General features: G+C 34.2%; 1 protein-coding gene across 2 annotated transcripts in view; it reads right to left on the bottom strand.

The window, feature by feature from the left end:
* gpr158a (G protein-coupled receptor 158a) overlaps window positions 1-18,729 on the bottom strand; it is a 119,210-nt gene that overhangs the window by 13,563 nt on the left and 86,918 nt on the right. For both annotated transcript variants that reach the window (XM_058764620.1, XM_058764621.1), the window contains exon 6: window positions 2,159-2,268. In XM_058764620.1, the coding sequence (XP_058620603.1) occupies window positions 2,159-2,268 (110 nt within the window). The remainder of the gene's footprint in view (window positions 1-2,158; window positions 2,269-18,729) is intronic.

Here is an 18,729-nt window from a genome sequence, read left to right as displayed (position 1 = left end):
TTCATTAGGTGAGAGGTCAGCGCTACAGGCCCGTAGTCATTGGGGGCACAGGGCTGTGATACTTTTGCTACCGGCACTAAACAAGATGTTTTCCATACCACTGAACCCTCTCCAGATGTAGTCTCAGATTAAAAATATATTGTAACACACCACAAAGTTGCGGGGCACAGGCTTTCAGTATTCTTGGACTGATTCCATCAGGGCCCACAGCCTTTGTGGGGCTAAGCCTACTCAATTCCCTTCTTACTTGATCCTCTGAGATGATGATGGTTCCAGAGGAATCTGGCATAGTAGCAACTACATGGGGTGGACTGGTGAATGTGTAGAGAAGTTGTAGGAGGAGAGCATTTGAGACTTCACATCAAATCTATTAAAGAAAAGATTAAGCTCATTAGCATAGTCTGTATTGCCTTCCAACAATGGGCTACCGGTCTTGTAGCAGGCTATTCTCCAATTTCCTCCTGCACTTTTCTTTTATCTGTTGGCATTTGATAGAATAAGTGATGCTGTGTGTCTAAACAAGTTGTCCAGGACCTCCAGCAGAAATATAGGCCCACAACATCAAAAATACAGCAGTATATTTCATTGTACACATGGGGTACTTTTTATCCCTGTGTTCACCAAACCCATCTTGAGTGTTTGCTGCTAAAAAACTAATTTTTTAGTTTCATCTGACCATAGAAGCCAGTCCCATTTGAAGTTCCAGTCGTGTCTGACAACTAAATATACAGGAGTTTGTTTTTGGATGAGCTAGGAAAAATTTTTTGAAACCCTCCCAAACAACATGTGGTGATGTAGGTGCTGTTTGACAATTGTTTTAAGGTTTTCTGACCCCGAGACTCAACTATTTTCTGCAGTTCTCCAGCTGTGGTCCTTGGAGAGTCTTCAGCCACACAAACTCTCCTTCTCACCGTGCATTAGGATGATATAGACACATGTCCTCTTCCGGGCAGTTTCGTATCATTTTATGTTGATTCGAAATTCTTAATTATTGCCCCGATGTTGGAAATGGGAATTTTCACTTCTCTAGTTCTTTTCTTAAAGCCACTTCACTAATTTGTGAAGCTCAATTATCTATTGCCGCACATCAGAACTAGATTATTTGGTTTTTTTTTTCATTGTGATGGATGAATAAGGGAATTTGTCCTTTGTTTTCCCTCCTATTTATGTTTCTGTGAAACAGGAAGCCATGTCTGGATAATTTCATGTTAATAATTACGCTGGTGTGCTCAAAATTGTAAATATGAATGGGAATATACTTCAGAGATATTTTACTTATAAGAATTTCTAGAGGTACCAATAATTGTGTCCGTGTATTTGAGAAGAACATTAATTTCATAATGAGATTTTCCCGCATTTTCAATTGTTTTAGTTCAATAAAAGCTTAGATTTTTGTGATTTTTGTGATTTTTTAAATAAAAGATCAAAAGGGTTAATAATGTAGGTTTATTTTCAGAGTCTTCTTTGATCAAATTTACCAATACTTTTGGCTATGACTGTATATATATATATATATATATATATATATATGTTTATTTATTTAATACTAAGAAGCATTCACAATTTAAAATGAACAGTTTTGTAATACAATAGTGTGTGTAAAATTTTAGTAATGGTTAAAGCCCTTGAGGAACAGATATAATCTAGCTGACTGTTCGGTCTCTGTAGCCCAGCCTTTGGCTCTCTCGCCCACTATCCAATCTGCTACCTGACACCCATCCAGCCTTATTGTTTTTTTCAGGGTTGATTCTGAAATGGCAAAGATCTCAGCAGGTTCCACCTCATCGGCCATATTAGGAAAGTGCAAGTTGTGACATTTAATAACATTGTGGTCTGTGAGTCATACAGCGTATGTGTGTGTTATTGTGTGAACAGGTGCAAGCGTATTTGTGTGTGTGTGTGTGTGTGTGTTTGTCTGAAGCAGCTTATCTATTTTGCAGAGGCATCAATCTCAAAACTATCACGGACTGCAGTGTGTCATTCTCCGCTCACATAAGTCATTCTCAATATCTCATTCTAGCCATTCCTAGGATTAAGATTTTTATCAATCAAAATAATTCATTATAACTAAGACTGTGACCAAAATAACAACAATACTGCAAGTACTACAGGTATCTGGAAGAGTGACTCATCTTTTATAATGTAATAAATGTCTTACCTGTAGAGTTTGAGGGTGACCGTTCCATAGACAGTGGCAAATCCGAGCAGACGAACCCATCGCAGTAGGATACAGCGGAAAACACTCGGCTGGAAGTACAGAATCACCACCTAGAAGACGATTAATAAGCACTTAAATGGAATATGCATTTATTTTAATATCTGGATATCTATTTATTCGGATAAGAGGATGTTTGATATGAGACCCCTACTGTTTTGTCCTTGACTGATGGTCACAGGATGAAAAAAGTTGTTTTATTTTATAAATTATAAACCACTAGAAAAAGAGTAAGCAAGGAAATATATAGTCTAGCTGTTACCATAAAAGAACGCCATAACTAAATAATCACAGTTTAATAAGCTGTGATAGAAGAAACTAAAAAATCAAATTAATTACATATGCACATTAAAGACACATATGATGCTTTTTTAAAGATCATTATTTTGTGTATTTGGTGTATCAGAATATGTTGACATGCTTTAATGTTCAAAAAACACATTATTTTTCAAATACTGTACATTATTGTAGGTCCTCTATGCCCCGCCTCTCTCAAACGCTTCTTTTTCTACAAAGTCCCTCCTTCCAACAAGCGCAGTATGTTCTGATTGGCCAACTGGCACATTGCATTGTGATTGGCTGAACACCACAAGCACTCGAGCCGTTTTAGGGGGGCATGGCAGAGTCTTAACTTTTATAAAGAATATCTCTTTGGTTTTGAGACTTTAGTCTTTGCAACTTCAGGGATCTTATCTATGCACAATCAGCTTGTAACACTCCAAAGAGAAAGGAAAACTTGAAATCACATCATATGACCCCTTACATTAATCGCTATATATAGGCTAATAATATTTGCTGAGAAAAGCCCAGCAAATATTATTATATATGTACAAAATAAAAGCCCTGTATATAATAATGTCTGCAACCTTTTTCTCACTGTTTTTTTAGCATATTGCGCCATGAGCAACACATTATATTATTTTGTTATGCTTCATCCAGCTTTCAAATTTCAATGCATTTTTTAATTAAATTAAATTATTTTATTAATTTATTTTGAATTGATTATACTTAAATAACACAAAATTTACACCCATTAATTGACAAATAAATAAACAAACAAACAAAAATGACACACTTAAACATCTTTTTATTGTTGCATTTGTATAAGGAACTAATGGACAACTAACATCCTATCAGCAGCTTTTTTTTTTTTTTTTTCTCCTGAGGACACCTGGAGGTGCATAAATCAGAAATTCACTTTTCATTTCTTTGCTCATAGCTCCATCCAAACTTACATCAAGCCTTAAACCTATTACAAAATGCAAAGAATCTCTATGATGTGTCAGTGATGTGTGCTTTCATTGATCTTTCCATCCATCATCCTTATCTGTCATAGTTCTCCAAACAAACCCGTCAGATGCCAAGGAATCTAACTGAGAATTCCAGCACATCACCACAGTTCCGTTGCATCCACAGAGAGAAAGAGAGAGAGAGAGAGACACTAAAGGTGAACTGTAATTGAAGCAGAATCTCACAGCTGTGCCGCCCCCCTCTGTCCCCCGTGCGCTGCTCAGTCTCTCTATGTGCAAACAGCGATGCGACGCTCTGTGTGTAATCTAATAACAACAGTCTGCTCACTTCTCAGGAAGCTCTATTATTGGATTGATTATGGAAAAATGATTCCGAGCGGATGAATTGCTCCAGCACGGACTCTTCTGTCTTAATTAAGTTGAGGAAAACTAATGACAGACACAGAGGCACATCCGTAGGGGGACTCCTGCAGACCCCCACAGCTCTCTAACACACTTCTACAGCTACCACACAAATCTTAGAGGCTGACATGATCGAATAGTGAAGTTGCACATCATCAAATATTTATTCTGCTATTTAAAGTCAACATGAGAAGCTGTTTTGGTAGCTCATTTAAGAGTGAGACTATATTTTATCCAATTGAAATTAGATAAGATAAAGACAACTATTCAACTACTAGTCTTACCACCAAAACGTACAACACGCAAAACAGACATGTAGATGGTCTACAGAAGATACATTTGTAATTTAATTTTTAATTAATTTATTTTTTTGTGTGTGAAAAGAAACCAGAATAACCTTTGACTGAGTGGTTTGGCAGTTTGAATCCTTCAGTTATAGACATTCAATTGCCCTTTCACAGATTACTGTTTTTATAGACAACATAAAAAACATACGAAGACCATTTATTAACTCTTAAATAAAATACATGGAAGTAATTCTAAAAGCATTGTGTTATTGTAGCTGCTTTGATCTCAAGTTTTTCCATTGCATTTACTCGTGTCACCAGCCTCTGTGTTTTGATTCTGTGCTTACTTGATCTATATTATATGTTTTTTAAAATGCTGTAGATTTACGTAGCAAATGAGAATCGCTAAAATTAATACATATATTTTGAGACAAAGGTCTTCTTTATGATTTTAAATTTTGTTTAAGATAATTAAAGCAACAGTTTTAAATAACAAAAGAATATGTAAAAATTACGGTATTTGGGGTAAAAAGCACCCCTGCTGTTGGGGCTAAAGGCGCACAGTAATTAACATGATAATTAATAGATCACTGACTTTTCCACTTGTTGACATGACATGGTTAGATTCAGATGGTAAATATCATATATTATGTTGGGTGTCCATATTAGAGATAATCACCATGTTTAGAATGAAACCATCAAAAACTCGATATTAATCATATCATATAATAAAATATAATTTGTTGTTACTACTGTAAATGTATATTTAATTATTATTGGACCTCCTTCAATACTTTCAGAATCTTTACTTATTAAATGATTTTGTTTCTGTATTTTAAAATATATTTTTTATATTAACACATTTTAATGACAGTATATTTATTGAACAAAAATTAATTATTTAATTTTTTCAAAATAAGCAGAAAATAGTACAAACTTTGCTAAAGTGATTGTTTTGAACAAGTATTAACTTAGACATTATTTTAAAAAACATTATTTTAGCTGAAGTATTTCTATCAATACCATACAAAGAGGTATAACATACCTGTGCTGCTTCCCAAGAACATTATAAAATAAACTATTATCACCAATGGTCTTTACAATATACTTGGGCTTACGATGTTTTGCAGCCCTGGACTGGTGCACCAGAATGGTGTAGTTATGGCATCTACCAGCAGGTGCCAACTGATAATGCTAACCAGACAAACCTGACCTTGCCAGTGTTGGGGGAAACGCAATATAAGTAACACAAGTTATGTAATCAGATTACTTTTTAAGTAACTATTAAAATAACATATTACTTTTTAATTTACAAGAAAATATCAGAGTTACTTTTTCAAATAAGTAATGCCAGTTACTTTGTTGTCCCATATACTGACTGACAGCTCTCTTGTCCGCATGTTGAGAGAAATCGGAAGTGCAGAGGCACTGTGTAAACATGATGGTTATGGTTACTGTACTTCTAGACTAAATGTGAACATGCATTTCTCATCTCACTTGCACAAAAACAGATTCAGTATTCCTCAAAATAAATAAAAACAGTGAAATGCTAACTCAGAATATGATGCAAATCTGCAATAATTAAAGGTAAAAAATAAATAAATAAACATACTTTAAGTATTATTACCATTGTAATATCTAATGTCTTTGTTGCTGACTGCTGACTGCTGACCGCTGACCTTCGATGAACCAATTGAACCATACTAAAAAGCAAAAATGACGTTAGAAAAAAAATATATATAGTTTTTTTTTTTTTCATTGGTTAAGAGTGTTGAACTTTCTTCTTCTGCATCCTATTCTTTATGCAATCCAAAATAGCAGCACAGCTGAAAGGTTTGTTTGACATGAATTTACATTCATTTACTTATTTTTATTTAAATGAATTTACTTATTCATTTCACTTAAGGTGTAAAAGGGTTTTTACATTTGTTCAAAATATTTTTTTACATTTTTACATTAAAAACAAACAAGTAAGCCCAGCCCAGATGAGAAAAAGTGACACACAATTAACGTAACACATTACTTTCCATAAAAAAGTATCTAAGTAACACAATACTGTAATGCATTACTTTTTTTTTAAAAGTAACTTTCCACAACACTCTTTATGTGTATATTACTGTGATAAATGGTCATTACTCTGTGTCACCAAAGTGTGCACTTGGGGAAGGACTGCAAGCGTTTAGGGTGCCAACATAAAAAAGGGATGTCTCTTAAAGGCACAGTGACAAAAATGACTGCACAATTGTCAGGGTCAGAGAGAGGGTGGAGAATGGATGTGGAAAGCTAAACTCAGATAAATGTAATGACCCCTTTAAATGCAATTTTAACATCCAGTGGGGCAGGAATGTGTTTAAGATGTAGTGTGTGTGTGTGTGTGTGTGTGTGTGTGTGTAATAGCTGCCTAAGATCCTTTGGCAGAAGTGTGTGTGTGTTGTGCTTGTCAGGGGAGCATCCAGTCGGCCAGCTCTTAATTAGAACTGGGAGTACCACACACCTCCAGCAGAACTCTCAACAGTTTTAACCAGTCACTGACAAACCATGCAAAACTAACACTTTACACCTCCTCATAAATATCTGATGCAGAGTAAACAGCACTCCTCTCAAAAACAACTTCATTGTCAGCATAATATTCATCTCAACTAAAGTCACATCACTGTTGAAACCTGTACCCTGTCAGCAATATCTATAATGTGCTACAGGAGTGACTAGAACCGCAGTGTTTCAAAGGCCTGTAATGTGTCAAAACGCAATGCAAGTATGCACAGCATCTCAGCATTGTTGCAAAGGGAAGCTAGGATGAGCATTAGCATAAACTGTCATCTTCTACATTCAGTTTCCTATTTCAGGTCAGCTAATGTGAAGTAGCAGTTTGAAGAGAATCTTGCTGAGCAAGTGAAAGTTAGTTAAACTGTCAACGGGTATAATAACTTGAATAACGCATTCGATGTAGTGACACAGAAATTTGAAAGTAACTCTATCGCCCCCTTCAGCAGTGAAGTTTGTATCTGCCAGACAGAAAAAAGTACTTCAGATAGAAGTTTGTATCTTGCTAGACAACACACTAGCAACACATTGGGCTAGTCTACATCTGTGTACTGAAAGTTTATTTTGAGTATGCAGTGTGTTTTTTGGAAACCGCTTTATTACAATTAAAGACTCAGAATTGAATTATTGCATAGTGTATATCATGTTATATAAACTACCTACTACATACTTTAAACATATTCAAATTGCATATTGAACAGTACACAAGCTGCAACAATACACGGTTGAAACAATAGTATGGTACAATGTTGTCACATAATATAGTCCAGCAGTGTAAAATTTGCATTCTATCAAAGCGTGTGCAGGATTTAATGATGATCATCGATTTTATACGTTTAATAAAAATGAATACAAACAGTATATACTACAGTACATTTTCCATGTTGTCATTGTCATGTGACCTACAGTATTATGTCATGTAAGTTGGTCATTTCTATAAATATTAATTTATGAATCTAGCGACTTCTCTCGTTACCTTTGTGCAACCCAGGCTCATTGGAAAAACGTGCCTGTGGTGACATTTCTGCAAAATGTTATTACACTGCTTCTTGCACTGTTTGTGACACTTTCAAAATGCTATATTCAGTAAATGGCACATAAATCATGTTTAGTTTTATTCCAAACAGAAAAACGTGAACATTACCGCGGGTAGTAGGGGTGCTGAGGGTGCTGCAGCACAATCTCATTTTGAATCAAATTGATTGTGAAAGTCGTTTCAACTTAAACTGACTTAGGAAGTTGTTTGTTGCCATCACTTTTTGATCATATTATTACCTGTAACATGTCTGTGCCGTACCCAAATCAAGAATTAACGACCATTTCTACAGACATTGCAAAGATACAGCAGAGAAAGATAGAGCCTCAGCAGCAACCAATCTTGCGTTCTCGCATCTGCAGCGCTTATTTTGATCTTTAACGTTAGATCTTTCCTATTCTTAGAAAAAAAAGGAATGCTTAAGGTTGGTTGATTCAGTATTTCTCTTAATTAAAAAAATAAAAATAATCCCACACACAACATCAGCAATGCTACAATGACAAAGTAGCTATATTAAACATAAAACTTTCATTAACTGAATGAATAAGACATACGTTGTAACAAATAAATAAAAGGTTTTTGGATTTTCCCTTACTTCAAACGAATGCTTAGTTTGGTTCATTATTATTATTATTATTATTATTAATAATAATAAAAAAGGCTATACAATAAAACAGTACAATGACAAATTCACTTTTAATCAACTTTTATTAACAACATGAATAAGGGAAATATGTTTTACCCACATTGTAACACAAATAAATAAACAGTCTTTGGATTTCCCCTTTCTTCAAAGCGATCATAGTTTGTTGTTCATTATTAGCCTATTAATTAAAACACATCAGCCATAAAATAGTACAATGGCAAATTTGCATAGGCCTGTATTAAACATCTAACTTTTATTAACAAAATGAATAAGACAGATATAGCCTACTTGCGTTGCATAAGGTCTTTTCTCTCTTTTAAAACATATGCGTTGTGGCTCATTGCTTTATTTATTATTATTATATATATATATATATTAATGAAAACAGGAACAATAAAGACAAATTCGCTTATATTAAACAAATGAAACTTTTATTAACAAAAGTTGCGCTTTTGGATCATAGTGTCTCGGACTCGCATCACTCTTGTCACGTGACAACCTCCCAGCCCCCCAAGTCAGGTTTTATTTCTCAGCCCCCCCTGCTCAATATACGTTCCTGCGGCTATGAACGTGAATATGGCACTGTTTTATTAGTTGGTTATTCAAGTGTGGAAATGAAATGTCCGTTTTTTGGTGCTAAAAGGATAAAATTGTATCACGTTTGAAAATGACACACCACCTACATTAAACCCTACCCTAAACCCCAAAATGAAAATTCTGTCATTAATTACCCACCCTCATCACATTCCAAACCTGTTAGACCTTCATCTTCGGAACACAAATTAAGATATTTTTGATGAAATCCGAGAGCTCTCTGAACCTCCATCATAAGACCCTTGATAATGGCAGAGGACTATCCCAGGAGAGAATAAATTGTTGAATAAAGTCGTTAGTTTTGTTTTCTTTGCACGCAAAAAGTATTCTCATAGCTTTGTAAAATTACGGTTGAACCACTGATGTCACATGGACCATTTTTACTATGTTTCTGTGCCTTGAACGTGGTAGGACCCTTGCTGTCTATGAAGGGTCAGAAAGCTCATGGATTTTAACAAAAATATCTTAATTTGTGTTCCGAATATGAACGAAGGTCTTACGGGTTCGGAACAACATGAGGGTGAATAATTAATGACAGAATTTAAATTTTTGGGTGAACTATCCCTTTAACAAAAACAAACATGAGATAAAAATGCCTTTGCTGAAGCAACCATGATATTTTAGATAGTTTCTACAAGTCCTTAAGTTCTTTTATTGTGACGTGTGTTTCACGGGACTCGTACTCGATTGCTTTGCACAAGTGCAATGATATACCAGGTGACCTACCGAGCAAGTTTACTGCAACAGAAAAGCCATACATATGTAGCTGGTAATATAATGTATTAAATTGCAAATCATGCACGATGGTATTAGTGTTTTGAGGTCCTAATATGGCATTGTGCAAAGAACAATGTAATTTTGTAATTTACATTATTTGGCCCCTGTAATCATAATTTATCTCAAAAGGAATAAAAGTTGTTGGTGTTTTACTGCCTCTAGTGTTCATTTCAGTTGGAAACAGTGAATTTTTAACGTATATGTAAATTTTTGGACTTTTGCAAAAATGTAGGTAGAAACATATTTTTCTAATGAGCCTTCTGTATGTTGCTCATAGAATAATAAATTGGATATGCACTTAAGAATCTTGCAAGAAGTAATACATCACCCGAGTGTTTTTGCCTACTTTTTCATGATACTGCATATTTGGATATAACACTAATTGGATACACTGCTTTCGTCATACAGTGGTGTAAGTAGGACGTGTGGAATATTGAAATGTAGAGAAGTAATCAACAATTATTTTGCCTTTCAAATCCAATTTTGTGTAAAAAATGTCTTAGAATTTAAAAATGTCATGTGATGAAACTATACTACTTCTGCTACCAGGGAACATTCTCAGACGTGTTGCTAACATTCTGGAAAGTTTGTTCAAACTTATGAACAAACATTCAACCAGTAACATTAAAAGAATGTTCATTCAGCATTATCTGGTCTTTAATAATGTTCTCAAAATGCACAAAAATATAACTTTTTAGTTGGATGTTGTTGGTTTTTAAGTTACTACTTGTTTTAGAATGTTTAGCGAACATTTAAAAGTAATGTTTCCATAATGTTTGCAAAATTATAAAATTGAATGTTCCCATACGTTCACAACGTTTTTAAACAATGTTTTTATTTATTTATTTATTTATTATTTAAATAGGATGTTTTGAATATTCAGAGAACTTATAATAAATGATAAATAATGTTTTTATAACTTAATGGGATCGTTAGCACAATTTTCTTAGTACACATTTTTGTTAGCAGGGATCTCTGAGTTTTCACACAAGTAAAGCAAATTGCATTCTGGGATGCATTACAGAAGTGTACTCTGGTAGTATACAGCACATATTTGCAAATAGTAGTAGCTTATCCAAGCGCTCCATACATATAGAAAATTCACACATTGTGCACAGTATACATACAGAAAAAAAAATAATAATAATTAAACAAAAAGAATGTTACCTATCATCTCCTGCATGCCACTCACAGCTATGCATAATGGATTTTCATTGATGACCAGTTGAAAGTTGATCCACACGTACATCAGTCAAAGATCAATGAGAATTAATGTAACCTGACCTCTCTGTGTGTGTGTGATGTGTGTCAGCACCAGAGCCCCATCCAAAACATGAAAGACAAAGAAGAACAAACATCTGAGGCTGCGTAATTATCAGTGTGTTGCAGATGTGCCACGACCCCCCTTTCGGGACCGTTCGTGTTAATCCGATTAGCAGAGGCATTAATGGTCGTCCCACAGCAGTGGAAAAAGATGCAGGCACGTGGTTATTTTGGCTCACTAGCTCTGAGTCAGACGAGGGATGTGGTGCAACTCTTGGGGGGAAAGCTGAGAGGAGGCGACGGAAGTCGACGTTGCCCGGATCGGTGAGGCGAGACTGTATTTTGCATGCTGCAGGGAAGTCTCACCGCACTCGGAGCGTTACAAAACACACAGCGCTTCAAGTGGCTGATTCCTCAGAGGGCTTGAGAACACAAACAAAACGCAGTTGCCGTGGCGAGAGACGACGGAGAGCCAGACGGTAACCAGGTTGAGAAAAAACACTGAGTTATCTAACACTACACGTTAGTGCAGCTATATCACTAAACCTTCATATTTTTCAGCCTTTACACGATATTTGATCTTGTTATAAATTAGTGCTGTCAAGCGATTAATCGCGATTAATCGCATCCAAAATAAATAAAACATGTATATATATATATATACATACATACATACATATATATATATATATATATATATATATATATATATATATATATATATATATATATATATATATATATATATATATACATACATACACTTTTATTGCGATTAATCACAATTAATCGCTTGACAGCACTATTATAAATACAGTATGTTTACCCTGTAATGACTGAAAATGGTGATTTTTTTATTTTTCAATCAAAAGAACTATATATACAACCAAATATTCACTGTTGCCAAGTTGACTCAAAATAAGTACTGTATAGTGATTAAAATATTCCAGGCACACAAAGAGGTAAAGATATATTTTACATCACTAATGAAAATTATATTGAATACATAGTTATAATTATTAAATATTGGAAATATAATGTCCAGCACATCACAGTACCTATTGTAACACTAACACCTTAAAAATACAAAAACAACATTTAAAAAACCCTCTGAAACTCCACTCTTGACGTGAAGGGGTTTAACTGAATGTCAGGGCAGTACGAAACGAAAAAAGGAAAGAGACAGCTCTGACATTTCCACAGTTTGCCCGGAGCACTTACATCCACTCTAAATATTAGTGATGAGAGGAACTTAATGACGAGACCTTCCCTCTTCCCAGAAAAACTGAATCTTATTGACAGAGAGAGAGAGAGAGGGGTGCACAGAGGAGCAGCTGACGCATGTCTCGTCTTTGGGGATTTGACAGAGCTCTCATCCATCAGAGAAACATGCTTTTGGGTCACACCTGCTATACAGCACACACATGCACTGTCAGCACTTACTAATTTTATGTTACTGCATATTCATGAATCAGTGCATCTAAACGACCTATAACGGCTCAACAAAAACTATAGCATTGAATTTTAAAGATTTTTTTTTTCTTGCACCACAAATGGTTATAATTCAGCTTTTCATTAACCATTTTTCACCCTTTCCCTAACCTGCAGAATTACACAGTGTTTCTACTGCAACTTCTATATAAGACTTCTATGTCTAAATTATCTCTGGTTATGACTGGCTAACCACCGGGCGTAGGTCTGATCAAAATCATATCCAAGCAATTTTATATTACAATAAGTGTATACACTAGCCTTTTGGGTCAGTAAGATTACTGTGTTTTTGAGTTTCTTACGATCACCAAGACTACAGTTATTTTTATCAAAAATATAGTAAAAACAGTAATATTGTAAAACATTATTACAATTTATAATACGTCATTTATTCTTTTGATGGTAAAGCTGAATTTTCAGCAGTCTTCAATATTTCAATGTTGAAAACAGATGTGCTGCTTAATATTTTTGTGGAAATATGAATAGAAATGACAATTAGTTGCGTTCGTTTGCGTTTTTTGAAATACGTTTTTTTTTTTTTTTAACAAATTCTTTGTCTCATCTGTTCAGTTAAATATGTTTTTGCTGAATGAAGGTATTAATATAGAATATATCATAAATTCAAATAGATATTTTTTTATATTTTAATAGCCATGTGGTAATTTAGTTAATTTACTAAATTAAATTGCAAGTAAAAATATATTCTTTAAATAATTAAGTTAAGCTAAGTAATGAAGAGAATTTGTGGCATAATTATCAAAAAAAAAAAAAAAAACAGACTCGTCCCTTTAAGGCAATTACAATGGAAGAGGAGATGCATTCACAGAAATGTAAGGCTTGTAATTTTATAAAAGCAGTTACATTAATTCTTCATTTAAATCCTGTGTATTATTTGAGCTGTAAAATTGTTCTCATCATTTTAGGGTCATTTTAAGGTTTTCATGGCAACAAAAATTGGATTTCACAGAAACGTTTAGTATTATGCATATTGTTTACTCATCATTTTGAAACATTTTAATAATTAATGTTAATCAATTTGTAATAATTAACATGACAGTTCTTCTGTTTATTGATCTTAACTTGTATTGAACATGCCATAATTGATCTAATTTCAGATGATCTCAAGATTCATAGTATAGAGGGTGAATACTGAATATGTTAATATGTAAATGTGGATATTATGTTATATGTGCTCATGTGACATTACCACAACATCAGAATGTCATCTTAAATAAATAAAAATAAACAAACAAATCCATACTACACTGTAAAAAAAAAAAAAAAGTTGAGCCAACTTAAAATTTTAAAGCAACCAGCTTCAGCAGATTTTTGAGTTTTCTCAACTTGTCGTTTTAAGTTTATACAACAAAAATTTGAGAATCTCCCACAAAAATAAGTTGAGCAAACTCAAAAATCTGCTGAAGCTGGTTGCCTTAAAACTTTAAGTTGGCTCAACGTTTTTATATTTTTTTTTTTTACAGTGTATAGGTCTACAGGCCCAGTTGCCATGAGAGCCACCCGACTGCCCGTTCCCTCCTCAGCAAACCAGAGCAAATGCCAGTGCATATAAAACTGACCTCTCTCTTTCATTCCCTTGTTTTTAAACTCTCCATTAATAATCAATGCTAAGTGCTGGGAATCACGATGATATTCCTGCTTGTTGAGGAAGATGGGGGGTAGGTAATATGAGTGAAAGGTTGCATCGGATTTTAAGTACGTAAAATTGTTATGAAGGCTATTAGCAACATTTAAATTATGCAATAAGGCCATTCTTATGAATATAGTTACAGCTAAAGTATTTTTCACAATACAACAGGGTCTCAAGTGCTTTATTGTTTTTACAATATATGCTTACAACGCATATCATATATCATATATATATATCATATATCATATAGATTATGATATTTTATAAATTAAACTGCAGTAATGGATGATAATGCTGTATTTATTCTAAATGTGCGCTGCAGTTATGATCAGTTTGCTAAACAGAATTTTTAATGAAATACCTTAGATGTTGATTTACTTACACAACACGCAAACAAATCTGTAAAACATGATCACGATTTAACTAAAAGAAGGTAACAAATTCTTAATTCCCCTTGTGCAAAAGTACACATTAACACACTTACGTACAATTAACGACATGTACGTACTATATGAATAGAGTTTGGCTTAGGGTGACTTGCATGTAATTATGCATAATTTACTGTTTTTATAATAGTAAGTACATGTAACATGTAACAAGGACACCTTAAAATAAAGTGCTACCAAATTTTAACTCTATGTGACCCTGGACCACAAAACCAATAGCAAAAAATACACTGTATGGGTCAAAATTATTGATTTTTCTTTTATGCCAAAAATCATTAGTATATTAAGTAAAGATCATATTCCATGAAGATATTTTGTAAATTTACTACTGTAAATATATCAAAATGTCCTTTTGATTAGTAATATGCATTGCTAAGAATTCATTTGGACAACTTTAAAGGCGATTTTCTCAATATTTTGATTTTTTTTGCACCCTCAGATTCCAGATTTTCAAATAGTTGTATCTCGGCCAAATATTGTCCTATCATAACAAATGGAAAGCTTATTTATTCAGCGTTCAGATGATGTAAAAAACTCAATTTCTGAAAAATTGACACTTAAGACTGGTTTTGTGGTCCAGGGTCACATATGTTATTACAAAGTGCACCTTCTAAAAGTGTACTTAAGTGTGTACATACATTTATATAATTGGGTGACACTTTATTTTAGGTTGTCCTTGTTATACATGCAACATGTACTTACTATAATAACAATAAATTATGCACAATTACATGCAAGTAACTCTAAACCAAACCCTAATCCTAACTCTAACCATATAGTAAGTACATAGTTAATTAATATTACTCAGTAGCCTACTTAAATGCATAATTGCACTGTAACAAGGACACCTTAAAATAAAGTGTAACCTAAAATTGTACTCTCTTTAAGTACACATTTCATTATTACTAGAATATCTGCATATACAGTTTTTGTTACGAAATATATATTGGTATTTAATTTTTATATCTGTTATACACTACAAGCACACTTTTTTCATGACAGTTGTGGCCACAATATCTTGTACATTTGAAAATAAAACTGAAGAAAAGGAGAACATTTTCAGCACAAAACAACTTAAACACAACCAAGACTATCTTCTTTTGTATTTGATAGAAAAAGAAAGTCATATTAGGACGAATAGATGAATCTGAATAAATGATGAGAGTATTTCTGGGTGAACTATTCCTTTAAAAGCAGGAAAATAAAGACACATTTCCCCGGTGAAACTGTGTGAGAGGTACTGTCATGCCGTCTGGCTCATCTGTGTCTGTGGCACTAGCCTCTGGAGTGTAAACCTGAGAACAGTGTGTTCCTCATTCCTCACGCAACATCCACACAAAAACACACACACTCCCCTTCAAAGCTCGCATGGGCATTCACTCACACACACTTCATTACACCCCTTCAGGGGCTCTATCCACTCACAAGCCGACGCCAAAAAAGCATTTATTATTTACCTTTACATAATAGTCCTGGAAGATTTATCTTAATGCCTCCCGCTTGCATTTCTTTTCTTTTTTTTGTGAGTTTCAACCCCCCTGCAGCCCCCTTTTTTCTTCGTCATTCTCAAAGAAAGCACCACATTACGTAACATGTCGTTTTCTCTGCACATCTTTGAGTCTTTGTGTAAGACGAAGAGAAAGAAGCCGAGTAGGAGTGGACCTGTCAAAGAGTGTTTGAACACATGCTCTCCCCCAAACACATAACCGCACACACACTCTCAGAGTGCCAAGGCTGAGATTGATAACACTGCAGTCAATCACGACGGCCGAGGAATTCACACAGCCGATGCCATCAGACTCATGTGGTGGAATTCAGAGAAACCCTATTAGTGCTGTCAGTCAAAACTCACACAAACAGCCGTGAGTGGCAGAGGAACACAGGAAACAGAGAGTGGCAGACAGGGAGTGTACAACACAAAGGCAGCAAAAAAGAGGGACAACGTGAATAGAAATAGTAATAATAATAGTACTTGTACAGTATCTGCAGTATTCACTGTGCAAATTATTTCTCTATTCATGGAATACCTGGCTTACTACAAAATATGTAGAGTACAACCACAGTAAACTGTGCTGAGAACCGAAATAGTGTCGTCATCTTGATCTTTATTTCCATTGAGATGAATGAATCAAAAGTACCGTACCAAACAATATTTCTATTTTAAATATATATATATTTTTACTGACTGATGACACCTCAAGGTACTTTAAAAATGTAACAAAACTAACTAACTAACTAACTAAATAATGTCATTTGCAAACTCTGAAAAAAATGTTACCATCTAAAATAAGTTTGTATTCAAGTCAAATATGTTATTAAACATTACAGAACCTATATGCATTCATTTATAAAAACAAAACTATTTTTATGTCTTAAATCAGTTATAAATAGTGCTTTCAGTTGACATTTGCAGGTTATCAATGTTTACTGTGTAGTAGCTACTATGCATAGAAATACAAAATGCTATGGTACAATGTCTAGAAAACCAACGCTATCTCATGGCCAATTCGTACGTATTTTACGAGGTGGCTAATTTGTATGAATTCGTACGACCTCACTCATACGATTTTGTACGATTTGTCTAAACCCCAGTGACGGGTAGGTTTAGGGGCGGGGTTAGGTATAGGTCATTCGTACAAATTCATATGAATTTGCAACTCGTAAAATACGTACAATTTAGCAAAAATCGTATGAATTTGTACGAGTGAGGTCATACAAATTCCTGCGAATTAGCCACCTTGTAAAATATGTTCGAATTGCCGTGAGATCGGGCTGAGAAAACCATGTTAATATCATATTACGTTTTGGCACTTTTTAAAGTTCATGTGCTCCCAGGTATCCTAAAAAAAGGTATGTTACCCTTTGTGAAAATAAAGTGTGCTTAATTGTACTTCATGTGCACATTTAGTGTAATTAAAATATCAAAAAAGTAATTATTAAAAAAAGCAAAAACAAAACTGTACTTGCAGATAATATAATATTAATGAAACAAAATGCCATTTAAAATTTCATGACTATGTTTCTCAATACTTTTTAAAAAATAATGTCAAATTATACATTTTACTGTAAAGTACAATTCATATTTGTCACGAATCTGGTCTGTACTTCCATTCACTCACCACCAGAGGTCACTCGCTCACCACATGGACTTTCACACCACACATCACAATGGACTCCAATTCCCATCATCCATTACTGATCACAGCTGTCACCAATCACTCATTGCACTAATCACATACACACCTGATCCTACACACACACTGATCACATACCTTATTTAAACCCTGGACTTTCCTTCCGTCACTGCCGAGTATTGTATGCATTATCGCTTCCCTACAGAGCCCCATTAGTTTTTCTAGTCTTGCCTTGCCTTTGTCGGATTGTGTTTTCCCCTGCCTGGACTATCGCTGACGTTTTGGATCACCTCTCCTGTCTCGCCCCTTTGGATACTGTTCGCTGTCGTATGACCCATGCCCGTTTTGGATTAGTCTTAGCATTACCTCTGATATACCTGTCTGCCATTGTTTGACCCTGCCTGTTATGACCACGTCTATCTTCAATAAAAGCTTGCACATGGATCCACACGTCTCACGTCTCGTCAGCCCCGTAACAATATTATTGTTTTGACAAGCTTTTGTAATGCTTTAAAAAAGTTTTTGACAGTCATTCTAAAGCACATGTAAAGTACTTTATTATAATTTTGACTGTAGTTTTTAAAATTTATATTTTTTTATATATATTTTTATTTTTGCAGAAATAAATTGCAACTCGTTACAAATGTGTAATGGCAATTATATTTAAATACACAAAGTTTTTAGAAATTGCATTAAAGTTTTAGCTTCCCATCAATGCTTTTTAGTACAGTTTACAGAACTTTTTAACCATAAATCAAACATATACTACATAAGTGGGTCAAAAAAGGACTCATAACTGCATTGAATATAATACATTTTTGTTCAATTGAAATCGACATGCAGTTAAGTGTCTAAAAACATTTAAGCTTATTATTTCTGTAGTAAGTAAAAGTATGTAACACTGTACTTCTTTTTAACAAGGGACTCTTTAGTATATTTTTTTATTAATTAACATCACTTCCACCATTCCGTACATGTCTTCTGAAAATAAATCTG

The sequence above is a fragment of the Onychostoma macrolepis genome, chromosome 24 (genome assembly GCF_012432095.1).
Source record: "Onychostoma macrolepis isolate SWU-2019 chromosome 24, ASM1243209v1, whole genome shotgun sequence".
Lineage (NCBI taxonomy): Eukaryota > Metazoa > Chordata > Actinopteri > Cypriniformes > Cyprinidae > Onychostoma > Onychostoma macrolepis.
This window is presented reverse-complemented; position numbering and strand designations above follow the sequence as displayed.